Below are 16135 nucleotides of genomic sequence, written 5' to 3'. Positions count from 1 at the left end.
GAATGAATGGATGGTTGGATGGATGGATGGATGGATGGATGGATAGAACTTATGCCCTAGAATATAGTAATCATGATTTCTTTGAAATTAGATCACAATTTTATTTATAGTTTTTACAGAACATGATCCTTCTTGACATATTATTTTGAAATCTAGTATTTGTTGTTAATAATATCATTATGTAAAAATATATTATTTAGCCCTACGTAAATTAAAATATGATGATTACTACTATTAGGTTCAACATGAATCCCTTTCTTTTATCGTACCATTTTCTTTTAATATAGAAAGAATAACAATAGTGACACAATTTTAAAATGAGAACTTTTATATGCAGTGAATTACTTAACTGACACACCTGAAAAACAAATCCTATACCTTTGGGGATCCAGGGAATTTCCCACTATCCTCACCACCTTTGTTTTTCCAAGATTCCTTTATAAGTCTGTCAGTTATCAGTTGATGATTGTAAAATACTATGTTGGTCAGCTTCCAGAAAGCCAGAGAAATATAGCACAGGTTAATCATCTCTAATCTGAAAATTTGGAATCCAAATACTCTTGATTCTAAAACTTTTGAATAACAACATGACACCACAAGCAAAATTCCACACAATGAACTTTATTTCATGCACATAAATATTTAAAACATTGCATAAAATTACTTCCAGATTATGTATACAAGATGTATAGTATACATAAATGAGTAGTTATGTGTTTTAACTGAGATATCACTATACACCTACATGCTTGAGTTGATCTGTTTTTACCCTTAAACCTGTGCATCTTGAGCTCACTGGGTCTTTCTAATAAGTGCTTTCTCTTATCTACTCCTCTGTATGCATTATTGGTTTCTCTTGCCTTCACCCCCCACATACACACACACATTTTTTAACATACATGTTTTTCTCTTTCTCATATATATATATTTGGTGCCATGGATAGAATGCAGGGGTGCTTAACTGCCTAGCCACATCCTCACCCCCTTTTTTATATTTTATTTTGAGACAGGGTCTTACTAAGTTGCTTAGGGCCTTGTTAAATTGCCAAGGCTGGCTTTGAACTCACAATCCTCCTGCCTCAGCCTCCTGAGCTGCTGGGATTATAGGCGTGTGCCACTGCACCCAGCTGTGTCTTGTTTATTAAGAGCCTTCCCTGACTAACAGCAGAATTTTGACTATCACCACCCAATAATCAACCTCAACCTTTGCTGCTCCTTTCTCTCCAGCTCTTCTCTCAGGATACCATTTTTCTTCCTCTTCTAAATGATGCCAAAGAGTTCTGCTATTAAATCTTCCCCATTACTCTTTATTTAGTAATCTCATGATCACCCCCTGCCAGATGTTCTCATCCCAGTTGACTGTTGCAACTGTTGCCCCTGCAAAAGGCAACTGAAATCCCTAGGTCCCCAGCCTGCAGGCAGACAAAGCAAACAAAGTCCAGATAGTCTAGCTAAGCAGATTATCTTCCCCACCAGCCATGCTACGCACTGGGGGTGGTGGTCAGGCAAAGGCCGGGACTTACAGCAGCTCAACTAGCAGTGCCCGTTCCTCCAGGTGAGGTTCGAGAAAGAAGCCACGTGAGCTCAGGGACTTGTATGAGCCCAGTTGGTGGCAAATCCTCACATTAAAATTGAGTAAAACAAATTCATCATGTGAAATGATGACAGTTTATTAAATAAAAAGGTCTACTGCTGAGGTTCTCCTGAAGTAGAAAACAGTAAACATAAATGTCCCCATACATTTAGAAGTAATTATTAGCATTATAAAGATATTCACAGTGCCAGTGGTGTTTATTTCCTTCTCTGTTTATTTATTTCATGTGCTAATTTTTTAAACTAAGACATTGAGTATTGTGCTTCTGTGAAGGTTATTATTTACTCTCTGACATTCTTTAGACACTAGAAGATCTGGAAGAGCTTTGATGTCCTTTTTTAAATAATAGAGCCTTGGGAATCACTTGTAAAAGATTTATGTCAATAGGGTGTTAACACCCATGACAACCTAGTCTGAACTGTGCCCTTCTAAGTAAATATTTAGAAGTTCTGATTTAATCATGTGATTAAATCAGTACTCTAGTTTCCTTAATCCCATGCTTACTGGATCAATACCTATTTAAGCAATATTGAGTCCATATTTGGTTGCCCCCCCCCCCAACACCTACTACTAAGTTCTATCCCTTCCTCTATATAATTCTCATCACAACCCCTCCACCCATATCATTCCAATAGTACCATGCCTGGAAGCAACACAAGTGCTAGACGAAGACAAGGTAATAGAGTTAGAACTTTAAGAGATTTGAGAGCCAGATTGTGGGGATCCTTATTAACAGATAATAGAATAACAGAGAATGGTATATGATCATGATGAAGAACTATGGAGGCACCATATGGTGTTGAAATCAGACCTGCATGGCAGTGCTGCCAGTTGGGTGAGCCTTGGTCTGTCTTGACATGGAGGCGATGGTTCCCGGGACAGCCAGAGGGATGGAGGGCTGGCTGCAGTGGATGCAGTGTGGGGAGAAACAAAAATAAGGAGGAAAACAGTCCCTGAGGTTGAGGGAAGCCGTGACAGAGCTATTCATTTTCCCACCTTGGAACCTGGACACGGTAATGTCTTTAGAGGGCTGCAATGGAGTCCTTAAGATGGGACCAAAAGAAGAAATGATATATGCTTGGCTCTTCTCATTCAGCTACTCCTCCCTGGCTTCCCTTCTAAGCTCTTAAACAGGCATTACTTTATCTTAATTCGTATGCCAATACCGGAGTCTATATATCTATAGACCTAGGTATATAGACCTACTAAATCGCATTTTAAACAAGAGCCAGAAAACATTTGGAAGTAGATCTCCATGACCTTTTGCCAGTCATATTTGGAATTTGTTTTAACCTTAAGTTATGGAGACAGACTTGAAGGGAGACATCCCCAGCCTTGCTAAAAATGTAAGTACATAAAGGCACAAATTGGATGGATATTGATGATGTTGTAGCTACTGTGACATCATCCATAGACTCCTAGTGTCTTTGCTTTGCTTCCCTATAGTGATCACAACATAAATTACTTGTCTTGTTTGACTTCCTTGTTCACCAAAGTTGAGCAGATTGTGGCCGTTTTCAACGCTTCCACCAGACAAAAAGCTTGGGACCATTTCTCGAAAGCTCAGCGCAAGAACATAGACATTTGGCGAAAGCATTCTGAGGTTGGTGATTTTATTTTTACTTTTTAACCACCATCACACAGCTGGATTGGCAGAGAATAGTGTGGCTGCAGCCACTACAGTTTTTGTGACAGTGGGCAGTCCTCCTGCTGTTGTCCTGTCTTGTTGTCAGCTCAGAAGTGTTCCTTCCCCAAGAAGAGCAGCCAACTTAACACTTAGAACATTCCTCTCCCCTACAAAGGGAGAAGAGAATCTTTCCCATTCATAGTACAGAACTCAGAAGTAAGCCAAGATAGTTTTCCTAACGAATTAGTTTGAAGAAAAGTGTAACTTAACATAGGACAAAAGTACAAACTTTTTTTCCAGTGTTCTTCAAGATGACAGTTTGCTCTTTGGGCTAGAAGTGGCAGGTATGCCTCTCCATCCATGTCTTCTCATCACAAGCAGTGTCAGTTCCCTGTGCAAGCCATCAGGTTCTAAACACATCTCCCCAGAGCAAATGTCACAAGGGTGTGATGTCGGCCCTTCAGCATCAGTGCATGTGTGAAGTGTGAGTATCTATCCTCAGGGAAGGAGCCCACCTTGCCACCTAGACAGACCAAAATGTCACATTAGTCATTGGTCATCCAGCTGTTATTTTTAACTCCACAGTGTAGTGTACGCTTTGAACCTGTAATTGCAAAGTAAGTATACTGTCTTTGTTTGCTTCGTTTTTTTTTTTTTGTAAGTGAAAGAATGTTTTTCATTTGGATGCCTCTTCATCTCTAGCATGTTAATATTAAGTTCTCAAAATGATATTCCCCTCTTTCAAAAATCACAAACTTATAGAAGGTAAGATTTATTTATTTAATGATGTTGGCTCACACTTATAAAATAAGTGTTTCACAAAGAGTTTGAGGAACTACAAAGTACTATGGTATCAATCATCTGGGTAGCATTTTAAGTGCTCATTTACTAATGCTAAATTACAGTTGAATACCAGTGGCACGGGATGTAACATCCACATGAATACCAGATAGATTCTTTATTATCACCATTATTATGGTGAATACTGAATGATTTCACAATAATGGGACACTTAAAATGCTAGTGCAATTTGTTGTTAAGGGCATTTTAAAAATTTTGTTCACTAGTGCCTAAGAAGGTGGTTGGTGACTGATACAGTTCTGTTCCTCTATTTAGGATTATAAGAGGAGGAGATGGGATTTCTCATGAGTTTTTTCAGGGCCCCCAAAATGAGGGCACTTGCCTAATGTTCTCCCTGAAAACGGAATTGAGACCCAAGTCAAGAGTTATTTTCAAGGGACAGAGTCTTCTATTTTTGATGAAGATGAAAACACAGATTGGAATCTATAAACTATGATCCAGATTTGGGAATGATCAGTATACAATTTTTTTCCTTCACATAAAAGCCAAAAATTATTAAAAGAAATGTTGAAAGAAAGGCAGGTAGCATGGTACTGAATAAACATGGGCATGAAAAGACCATTATTGGCATGGGAGGTCAGCAGATAGAGATATTGATCTAAATCATGCTTCCTGTCATGTCTGACTCCCCCCCACCACCATCCCTTATTCCTGCCTCCCCCGAGACTGGGGCTGTCCAGAGCAGGACATTCAGGGCTTCTAGCCCTGGTCTAAGGAAGCCTGCTTGATTTGCTTGGTCCTGGAAGTGGAAATGTGCCCTGCAGAGGGATAGGTAGAATGCAGTCCAAAAGGTCCACCTGTAAAAGGGCTTCACACCTCCTGCCACTCTGCTACCTCTTTAGGTTTATATTAAGACATGGAACTCTAAATTACCTTTGAGTTTCTCTCCTACATGTCGTTTAATTGATTAAATACCAGTTGGTAATTTGACATTGTGGATGATTTCTCAGTTGCATATAAGCTTGATAATTGGCTTGATTTTTTTCCCCCCACATTCACATGTACAGCATCTGTTAATTATCTGCAGCACCTCTACGGATTTATTAAAGTGTACTAGTGATTTACAGCTGATACAGAGGCACCCTGTGGAAACACCCTCAGCGCCCCCACCCCATGTTTTCCTGTTCTGCCACCCTTCCCCACAAAAACAGCTGTGGTGTGACAGTTTGTCATTAATGTAGGGACTAAACAACAGGCCCTTTGAGCCTTGTTATTCTTTCCACCTGACTTTTCTTTGTTTTAAGTATTTGCAAGCCACCCCTCTGGTAGTTGGATTCTTTGTCAATAGAAAAATTAGCTGTCCACCACCTAAATTTCTCCCCAAGATCCAATGATGTTATTTAAAGCAGAATTGGCACTTATTTCTTCTAGGTGGCCTGATCCCATAAGGAGGTGTTGTCTGTCATCCCTGGGCCTCTCAGGCATTGTGATGGCCCCTCCCAGGACCATGCCTCTCTGCCTTCCCTCTTTCCTGTCCTCTGCAATTGTGATTCCCAGAATGCAGAAGTGACCAAATACTGTTAGCAATAATTTCCTTTCCATCATGTGTAGTTAAATTCTAAGAGCTAAGGGGAGCAAAGAATTGAGAGGACCGACCATCTGGGATGATGGGCAATGGAACAATGTTTAAAGTCATGCCACTAATAATTAAGTGTAGTAATTTAATTTATTGTTTTAACAATTTGACTTTTACTGAGGCTCCAATTTAAAGAAGGAAAATAGAATAATGGAGACTTTTCCCTGTAAGACTTTTCAAGGACAATAAATAATAAGACAACAGAATGAATGAGGAGTCACAATATATAACATGCAGCTTGGGAAAAAATAATGATGTAATTATTTAAAGGGAATGATTGCAATGTCTTGATTTGAGGCATAGTAGTAAAAAATTTAACGTGTAATTCTTTGTTCAGTGAGGTTTCGTGTATACTATTGTATTCAAACAGCCTTGTATTATTATTAACCCCTGCTTATGGGTGAATGGAAAAAGGCTCAAAGAAATTGAACGATTTGATTGCAACCACGCCCTTCATTAGTAGAGAGAGCAGGCTCTAAAAGCAATGCTGAAACAATCAGCCATCACCACAAAAACCATAGCCCCAACATGATAATGTGAAACCCAAAATGAGAAACATCTGTTTTTATTTTGTTCCCTACTATCTTTAGAATTTTAAACTTTGGATATCTAAATGTTGTGAGTGTGCACCTGTGTGTGATCACACACAGGCACATACATACATGCAAGGTACTACGTTCGTGTGAAAATAGCTCAGTGTCATCAGCTTAGCACACCAGCTGTCTAGAGTGATGCTAAGACTCGTATGTGCATTTTCTCATTTCATCCTCAAAACTCGTAGCATCAAATTATTCCAGGAAAAAAAATTGAGGCTAAGATAATAAGAAGAAATGTTCCTAAAGTTACCCCATGGGCCAGTGATAGACTAGGCTCTTTTAAACTTCTGTTGCTCAGGTTCCTTACCAGTAGCTGTGCTAGCTAAGTAATAGGTATTTTTATGTAAACTTTGCCACAGCCCTGCTAGATTATTAATGCCCCCCTTTCTAACAAATGAGGAAATAGAGACTGTAGAGAGATTTAAAAATTTGTGAAAGGGCCTGTCAAGAGGCCTTGGTGATTAGGAATTTATCTCAAGTGTGACACCAAAGCTTTTAACCTTTTTTTTTTTTTACCCTACCCCCCTTAGAACTTCATCACAGATTAGGTGAAATGATGCTTGGGTCCAAGCTTCAGATTCTAAACATTGATATGTCAGTCATAATGTACCCAAAGACCAGTGGGAAGAGGTAGGATGGCTGTGTCCATTGACTCTGATAGTCATGTATCTTCTGCTTTCAGGAGCTCCGAAACGCTCAAAGTGAGCAGCTCATGGGCATCCGTCGTGAAGAAGAAATGGAAATGTCTGATGATGAGAATTGTGACAGCCCTACTAAAAAAATGAGAGTCGATGAGTCAGGTAATGCTGATAACTACCACATACCCTCAAGGTATCGTAATGAGTGTCTGAATCTGGAGATGGAGAATAAGTCCTGGGAAATAGCCTTATAACTCACTTTGGAGTTACACTAAACTTTTGTGTTTGACTGACTCTGCCTTTATCAATAGAATTTTAAAGTCTTAGGAACACAGTGATTTAAGTTGTTCCAGTTATTTCTCTATATGTAGATCTGGGGCCATTAGACTTTTTTTTTTTTCAGGGATGTTTGCCTATTCCCATAAAAATCCTTTTCCAGAGGGTGGCAGCCACACCTGAAGCTGAAATACAGATAAAATTTGGTTTCAGTCCATGTACTTGTTACTTGGGAATTGTTTAATTCCTAAAGATTCTCTCTAGCCTCTGAGCCAACACGCTGGAAAATTAGACTTTTTCCCCAATAAATTTTAGTTCGCCTAACCTGTAATCAAAAGGATGGCCCCATTTGGCACCAAGCGAGGGGCGCCACTCCTTAGATTATAAAAAGGAGAAGCTTAGAGAGAGCCTGGCTTTGTGTGTTCTGTCTAATCTAAGATGCTGATTAAAACTCTCTCCTAGAATTGTATATAAGTTCTTTGATATTATAAGAGCAGGCAAGTAAAATGCTCATTCAAACCTGAGACACCAAGGGAGACAGCTTGTCTGCGGGGAAGGGTGATAAATAAAGGATCTAGAAGACCCACAATTGCCACCATTACCAGAGAAGAAAATTAGAGAACTGGTATAGATTTGCTCGGTCTCCTCCTAGGTACCAGTGAATAAAGCACACACCTGTATAAGGCTTTTTAACAGAAAGGTTGCAGGAGACTAGAAAAAGGATCTCTGCTAATTTGTCGGTAGAAGAGTAGGAGCAAAAGGAAAGAGTTTCCTTCACCCTCTGACAGTTCACTGAAATGAACTGAAAATAAACAGAAAGAGCAGGAGAAAAAGAGACAGAAACTTCTGATGCACAGAGGTGATCACACTGTGTAACCACCCCCCCACAGCTCAGAAGCTATGTACCCCTTTACCACAGAGGGGCAGAATGGAGAATATAGACAGTTTTGGGAAGAATAGTCAGTTGTTTCTAGGGGCACTCAGTAGGCTTGAAGAAACACAGTGGCCGGGGATAAATTCCCTGGGTCTCCAGACCAGATAATGAATTTTAAATGGTTCTCTTTGGAATGTTGAATGGGACCAAATAGAAGACAATGGTGTATGACAAAAAGTGTCCCGGTGAGTTGACAGACTTCAGCCTCACTTCCTGCAAGGAGTTTAGCCGATGAAAGCTCAGGGAAGGGACCAGAGGGAATCCTTCTCTTCTGAGGGTCTGGACTCCTAGCCAACAAGGAGGTATCAGAGCCAAGCCTCTCCCTGTACCCGCTGCTCTCTAAGCTAAAACAATGAGCATAGCAGGGGGGCTGCTGTTGCAGGGTGGCTGTCCCTGGACTCCTTCAGAAGTCAAAACCAAGATTGCAAAAAGATCAGGTCATTGAGCTGGCAAAATGGTTAAGATGGTCATGAGCAAACTCCTGCACCCAGGCCACATGGAAGGGATTTTAATTTCCTTAAAGCAGTCCTTCTCAAAAGTGTGGTCCCAGTCTAGTAACATCTGCATTACTTAGGAATGTATTAAAAATGTAAGTTCTCGGGCTCCACCCATGACCTACTGAATCAGAGACTCTATGGGGAAGGGAAATAAGATCCAGTCTTCTGTGGTTTAAACCCTGTTAGGGGATCCTGATTGATGCTAGAGGAAGTTTGAGAACCACTGCCTTAGCAAAGTAGAGCTTTCATCCTCAAATTCCATTCACATAAATCTTTTAGAAGCTTAGCATACAAGTAGGCACCATGCCACCCCTTTCTGAAGCCATATATGCTTTATCTGAAAAAATAAGCCCAGCGTCTGTGTGTCAATGTATGTCTCTTATTAAGCTGATCTCACATTTCTCAGGAGTGTTTCACTATCAGGTTTGGGTTTGTTTTTGAGGGAACCACCTTCTTCACAGCATTTCTATTCCACAAGCTTCCGTATGTCAAAAGAAGGGAGCCTTGGCTTGATTCTCTTAAATTCAATGAGATCTTGAGATAAATAAAACATTTTTTTTTTCTCAAAAAGAAAAAAAAAACACACCAGCTTTTATTGTTTTTGAAGTTTGTAGATGAGAGGCAAGTTGACATGCAACTTGGAGTCTTAATTTCCTTACAAGGTAGGTGTAGAAGAGAAGAATTGAGTCAATCAGAAATTCTGATTTGAACTTGTGGCTTTTTTTTTTCCTATCTTTTTGGTGGTGACATTTCTTTTTAAATAACCTGTCAATTGTCCAAAGAGGAAATGTGTATAATTTCAGAGTCTGCTCAGGATAGGGCTAGAATAAGAACGACTCTGAACAGTACACCCACCGAGAGGTCCCAGCCGGCCTTGGCAGCACAGATCCACCTCCAGGACTGGCTGCTGACCTGTGCAGTTGAAGTGTTCCTGGAGATGTCAAAGACCTCTCCCCTGGCCTGGGGCCAGAGATCCTCTGGAGGTCTGCCTGCAAAGCACTCTTCCCAGACCTCTCTTAGTTTATTCCCCAGGCATCTGATGAGAGCAGGAAGTCTAACTTGAACTTTTAAAAACTTTCACCAGGCCTGTTACTTGGTCAGCAGAATTAATGAACAAATGCAGCACATGTTCTCTACCACGTACTGAGGGAAGAGATGAAAGAATTGGAGTTCAAATGCCAGGCCCTGAGCAGTTCAAAGTCTCTTTTGTGCTTTTTCAAAATGGACCGAGGACATGGCATGTGGTTTCTGAAGAAAGCACAGGACTGATTAAAGAGAAGGGGAAGCAACTAGCCATTTTCATGCCACTGGGCCCTGAAGATCCTGCCCAAAGGCAGGCAGTTGTTTTTCTTTCAGCCCTGGGTTTTCAGGGACATGGCCTGACAGCAAGAATCCTTTCTGGTCTTTTTCACTAAACCACAGACAAATCCTTGCTAACTGCTGCTTGAAGCAAGGAATGGAAGCTGGAGGAAAGCACCCCGCACCCACCCAGTGTATCTTATTAGGTGACACACTACTCATTTTAGGTACAAATTTGCGACTGCCGCTAACCTGCATAGAAGCTGGCTTCAACATGTAGTGGTCTGATTCACTGGAATTACCAGATGTGGAAGAAGGTGTGAAATTCTCTATATTTATGGAATCCCTTGTTCATGTCCTCTCTGCTAACACAGCAGGAATTTTACCTCAGCTCTATTAGGGAAGTAGCTAAATCAGGAATTCTTGGAATCTCTAAGGAAGAAAGTCCTTGGTGGATGTTTGTTGGGGGCCCGTAGTCCTACAGGGTGCTCAGGACTGGGAATCCCAGTGCCCCATTTTGCTTGTCATCTCCCCTCTAGAACAGAGACCACCCTGCAGGGGTTTCTGTCTGGGGGAGATGGAGAGAATTGCCTTTGTTTCCAGAAAAGGCACAGTTTATTTTGTAAGGACTTGATGATACCTTGGGTTTAATAATTTTTTTTTTAAATAATCAAGCTGGGCACGATGACACGATTGGAATTCTTAAATACAAAAAATGAATAAATACAATAAATAAGATTGGAGCCTTACACAAACCTGTAATCCCAGCGACTGGGAGGGTAAAGTTGGGGGATAGCAAGTTTAAAGCCAGCCTCTGCAACTTATTAAGACACTATTTCAAAATAAAATTATTAAAAGGGCTGGGGATGTGCAAGGCCCTGGGTTCAATCCCCAACACCTTAAAAAACAAACAAAAATGATATTCAAAAAATATTAAAAATATTAAATATATTTAAAGTGATATTCAAAATATTCAGTATATCTCTCCATTTCTGATTATGAAGAATATCACATTCTAGTCTTACCTTTTACTACATAAAATGATTTAGGACATCTTTGGCTGGAGTTCCTGGGCTCTGCAGTAAAACTACAGCGTGATTCTGGGCGGGCAAATCACCCTTCCTCATCTACTCATCTTAAGAGGGAAAAGGAGTTTGTTGGAACAAAACTAAGATGCTGATAAAACTGGAAGTGAATTTGTTCACAAGTTTGAAAACCATGATGGATTTATGAAATCAGCCGTTCAAGAAGACTGGTGTCCCACTCGGAAGACTGTGAAGATAAATTTTTATAAAAATTCAAATGTGTGACAGTTTAGTTGGCAGGTCCATCCTTCTTCCTCTTTTTCCCCACTTCCTCCCTCTCCTTCTTGCCCTCTCTCCTGTGACTTCTCCTGCCTCTCTCCTCCTTCTCCCTCACCTCCTTCATCCACCCCCCTCTTTTAGGTTGATGGTGGGGGTGGGGCAGATGTGCACCAGGAAGGAAAAGGAGAAGGGTCAGAGGAAGTCTGTCCTAGGCTGTAAGACCTGCCACGGCAGAACCTGATTAGTTTTAGTGTTGAGAGAGTGAAATGAGCCAATGCATGTCAGGCACTTCTGGTTTTAGAGATAATGCCCAACCTAAAATAGGTGCCCAGTGAGTGTTAACTCCACTTGTTATCTCCCTGTTCCCCAGCACCTAGCCCTGGGCCAATCCCCAGGTAATAGCTGAATGAAAGGTTGTTGACTTCACTTGCCTATTCCCCTTCATCTGTTCTTAAGTGTTTTTGCTGCCTTTGCCCAAACATCATGAGGAAGATGTGAACATTTGCTCTGATTAAATTTAAATGGCAATGGCAAGTGTTAAGAAGCATGTTTAAATAAAAGCATGATTTATTTCCTCAAAATGTGTAAAACTTTGAATGAAACTCAGTGCTGCATGCTGTATAGGCATCCTTCTAATTATTGACATCATTCTGATTTGACGACATTCCGATATTCACAGAGCACCTTCTCACTAAAGCACACTGGACCCAGGCGGAGTTAGATGTGGCAGTCCTGCCCTCCAGGGTGTGAGATGCCTTTTGAAAAGAAAATTTTAAGTTAATAAAGGTACAGTGGCCAATAACAAGTATCCTAATGTCAGAAAATTAAATTTAGTCTGAACCCAAATGAATGTCACTACCTAGTGTACATGCCCCACCCAACGTTTAATGAATGTACACTGAATACAAATTTTTTTTATAAGAGTGAAGCTAAAATAGCCCTTGCTTAATAGAAAACCCTTAAATCATTCCATAATACACAAGTAAATGCTCTTGGATTTTAACTACACCTCATTTAAACTCTAAGCTCTTTAAAGGAGAAAACACTCTTTTAATCATGAAGAGTGTTCTCTGGGTTGTTAGTTTTCCATGGAAATTCACAACATAGAAACAGAGGTGGTTTTGTTTATTTGCTTTTTTGTTGTTGTTGTTGTTGTTTTGTTTTAAATTTCACTAAGAAGTCAAACAAAGATTTTCCAGGTCTTTCAGCCAACTAAGTCAAGTTAGGGACTCAGTTAAGTTCAGTTGGAATTAGCAGTATTCAGTCTTTATACCTTTATATGTAGCTGTAAATATTAGGTTAAACAATTACTATGTATAAGGTTTTCTCTGGTCCTCCCTTTGATTTCTTTGAATACCAGGACTATCTTTGGTTTTCTGATTTAGCTCATTACCTGCATGGTATTGCTTCTGAAAAATACTAAAGGACACCTAACAGGGATATCATCTTCAGGCACAAGCTTAGGAAGAAGCTCACTAGCCCCCTCCACCAGGCAGCCACAGAAGAAGAGAGTTCTTAAATGCCAGACCAGCCTCTCATTGCGAACTGAAGAGGCTGACTGCAGAAGGCCATGTTACTGGCAGCTGCTACTGGCTTCCTTTTAGGAAGCATTGACTGTGATCTAAAGCAGCTGACTTTGGAGCTGCTCAGAATTTGGCAGAGGGTCAAGAGCACTGACACATGGAAAGCGGGATGGCTCAGTGGGAGACAACAGACCAGGGTTCGAGCTTCTGCACCAGCAGATGTGGAAAGCAGGGGCATGCGTCATAGTTGAGTGGAAGCCTGGAAGGATAAGATGTTTTCCCATTCATTGACAGCCTGGGACATTATCTCCTGAAAGAGAAATGGAAGAATGGTGCATGTCCAGCAGGAACCACCAAATTAAAGGGAAGCACTTTCTTTCCGATCACAGCCAAACATCTTTTGGGAACCTAAGTGCCAAACAAGGAAAAGTAAAGTGATTAATTGCACTAACATAGCTGAAAGACGGTGGGAGGAATCTTCTAAGGTGATCGAGTAGCTGCTTCCTTCTTTCTGTTTTGCTAATTTTGCTGAAGGAATTCAAACAAATGTTTATTTGGGGTCAATTTTGCAATTCTCTGATTTTATGTAGTTACAATTTGCTTTTCATAATGAACATGCTTCTGAAAAATGTAGAAAATCATTTCTTTTTGCAAATTGCTTTACCTTTTAAATGCAAAGAGATAAATGCTATTAAATCGATCCTGCAGCACAGGATTCCTTTTTAATGGAAGCCCTCCTGCTGCCCAACCACACTGTGTTCCTTTGCTTTTAAATTCACATTTCCAGTGTAAACTTCATGATCCTATTTTTATATTGCGCCTAACCATGCCATCATTCCTGACATCTGTCATACTTGCCAAAACTTTCCATAATCCTGTACTTCATATAAAATTGACCCATGTTGCTAAATGCCATTGCATCTCCCCAGTATTCCCACCCTCTATCTACTGTGATGCCCTCCATAAAACTCAGCTGAGCCCTAGCTGAGTTTCTTAAGCAGTCCACACCTGGTTGCTACCATTGTGGAGTTGCGTAGGTTCTTCAATTGGCCCATTTTCCCAGCTGCATTTGCAGAGCAGATTCCGGCTCTGTGAGGCCCTGGCTTCTAGGCTCATGCTATGAGCCCTGTGAGCCTTGTAGAAGGCTTGGGCTGATGGGCAGATAGCAGGCAGAGGAGGAGTGTAAGGAAGTTAACTACCAATTTTCTGAAAGGGAGAGCTACAGAGACCTCTACCTGGGAAAGGTTCAGACAAATGGCCAGCGATCAACACGGGGTCACAGCATAGCCGCTGTGTACAGCCCGCCGTGCCCCAATGTTTCTCAACCTCCAGGAACACCATTATCTAGATTACAGTTGATTATGTTTTCCGGGCATTTCATTCTGGTAAGGCTTGACGAAGGACCATTACATAGGAGAGTAGATTTAATCCCATTTCCTTAGTAGGCTTTAAGGACACTGAGGGAATATTTATGTAATAAGATGCAAAGTTGCTATGGAAAATACTATAGCAACCTAACATCTCCCAGAGCCAAGCAGTCGCTTGTAACAGCAATCTAAATTTACATTTATTTTAGTGTCATTTTATCGACACTCTTAGTATCTCATTCTGACAGGATGTTAAAATATGTTTTCAGCTTGCATTTGAGCAAAATTAACACAGTGTTGTTGGAATTTAAGTGTGGTTTGCACAACTTCTGGAAAAAATCAGAATATTTTTGAAGTTTAGATGACAAAATCTGGGTAAGTTTGTAAGCTTCCCCATCCTCTAAACATGGGAACAAATTCCTTAGTAGCATTTATTCCAAATTTTTTATTTTAGTTTGTAAACAGTAATTAGCAATTCCTACTTACAAAAAAAGGAATCAATTCTTTTTAATGTTGACTTATTTTGTTAAGTGCTTACTAGTGAGTCTACTATGTTTATAGAAAATACTTTCAGTAGGTCAACCCATTGCCCTCTGGCAGCAGGGAAAATTTTTTTTAAGTTAAAAAATTGTCTATCACATAAATTAAAATTTCATCATTTTCAAACCTTTTTTTCTTCAGCATAGATTAACTTCAAATATTTTTCTATGTATTTTTTAAAGATCAGTAACAATAATTCTTTTTTTTTTTAATTTTATTTTTTATTGGTTATTCAAAACATTACAAAGAGTAACAATAATTCTAAATGATTTTGGTTTTAGACAGACCTCCTCCTCTGTAACAAGTTTAGAAGGTGAAACTAAGATCTTTTGAAGTAGTTACAGGTGCCTGAGGTTATTAAATTCTGATAACTGGACCAGTCCTTCCAAGAGCACATTGTTAGGTCCCTTAGCTATGAAGATGGCTGAGAAATTTTAGATATGTAGGCCAGTTGGTAGAGGGAAGGTAGTGTCTATTGATATTCTTCTCCTCCCCATCTAAAATTTTGAAGTGTGACCATAATGCTGGTAAAATGGGACATTGGCCAAAAGAATCAATAACACTCCATATTAAAACATACTCTGTTACCAGCCTCTTAGCACTTTGTGATGTGCTGCTGATGAACATCATTGTCCTAATTTCCTTTGCTTCTATATTGCATTGTTCATCTAAACACAGTTGGTGACATAAAGGTATCAGACCTTCACCAGAGGACATCTTGTAGAATTCCTAGTAGCCATACAACTAATGAAAAAGGGATATTGAAAAAAGTACTTACTTTCTTCCTTTTCTCAGAAATTCCACTTGCCATTATATGATACTTATCTTGTACTTAGACATCCTGGAAATTGAAGCTCATAGCAATATAAAACATTATTATAGTAAGCTCGCCCACATAGAAATGTCTAGAGACTCTTCTCTTGTACACGATTGAATGCTCTTGATTCCAGGAGGTTCTAAGTACCAACTCTTCTCCCCAGTTTCAGGACACAATGGTTGAAGGCTTCTGGGAAGTTGCTAGAGAAGACTTTTATTTAGATTCCTCATCACTAGAGGAAAGAAAGAGAAACATTTCTGGGGAAAAGTCATAAGGCAGACTCTGCTAATTGTAATGCTTCAGGCAGGTACTACAAGTTCTTGCAAATGAGCCTGCCCTGACTCTTAGAGTTCCTATGTCCCAGAGGCCCTGACTTTCTTGGGACATGTTCGGTCATTAAAGCTTGAAGCAGTTGCCTAAATTTTCAGTTCTCAGAATTACTTTAGAAACATGTAAATATTTATCATTTCCTTATTTTCAAGAATGGAGTCTTGCTGTGTTGCTGAGACTGGCCTTGAACTCCTGAGCTCCTGCCTCAGCCTCCCAAGTAGCTGGGACTACAGGCACACACCACCATACCTAGATTAATCATGTAAATACTCAACACTAGAGTACTGGTTAGTTAATGGCACTTCCATGAACAGCCTCAATGAAGAATCATGCTTTAGAAGACTATATAATGGCAT

The 16135-nt window shown here is 40.1% G+C and overlaps 1 protein-coding gene across 5 annotated transcripts in view; it reads left to right on the top strand.

Moving 5' to 3' along the window:
• Window positions 1-16135, top strand: part of Enox1 (ecto-NOX disulfide-thiol exchanger 1) — a 533584-nt gene that overhangs the window by 401431 nt on the left and 116018 nt on the right. For all 5 annotated transcript variants that reach the window (XM_076872046.1, XM_076872045.1, XM_076872047.1 and 2 more), the window contains 2 exons: window positions 3091-3197; window positions 6937-7054. In XM_076872046.1, the coding sequence (XP_076728161.1) occupies window positions 3091-3197; window positions 6937-7054 (225 nt within the window). The remainder of the gene's footprint in view (window positions 1-3090; window positions 3198-6936; window positions 7055-16135) is intronic.

Source organism: Callospermophilus lateralis, chromosome 12 (genome assembly GCF_048772815.1).
Source record: "Callospermophilus lateralis isolate mCalLat2 chromosome 12, mCalLat2.hap1, whole genome shotgun sequence".
Lineage (NCBI taxonomy): Eukaryota > Metazoa > Chordata > Mammalia > Rodentia > Sciuridae > Callospermophilus > Callospermophilus lateralis.
This window is presented reverse-complemented; position numbering and strand designations above follow the sequence as displayed.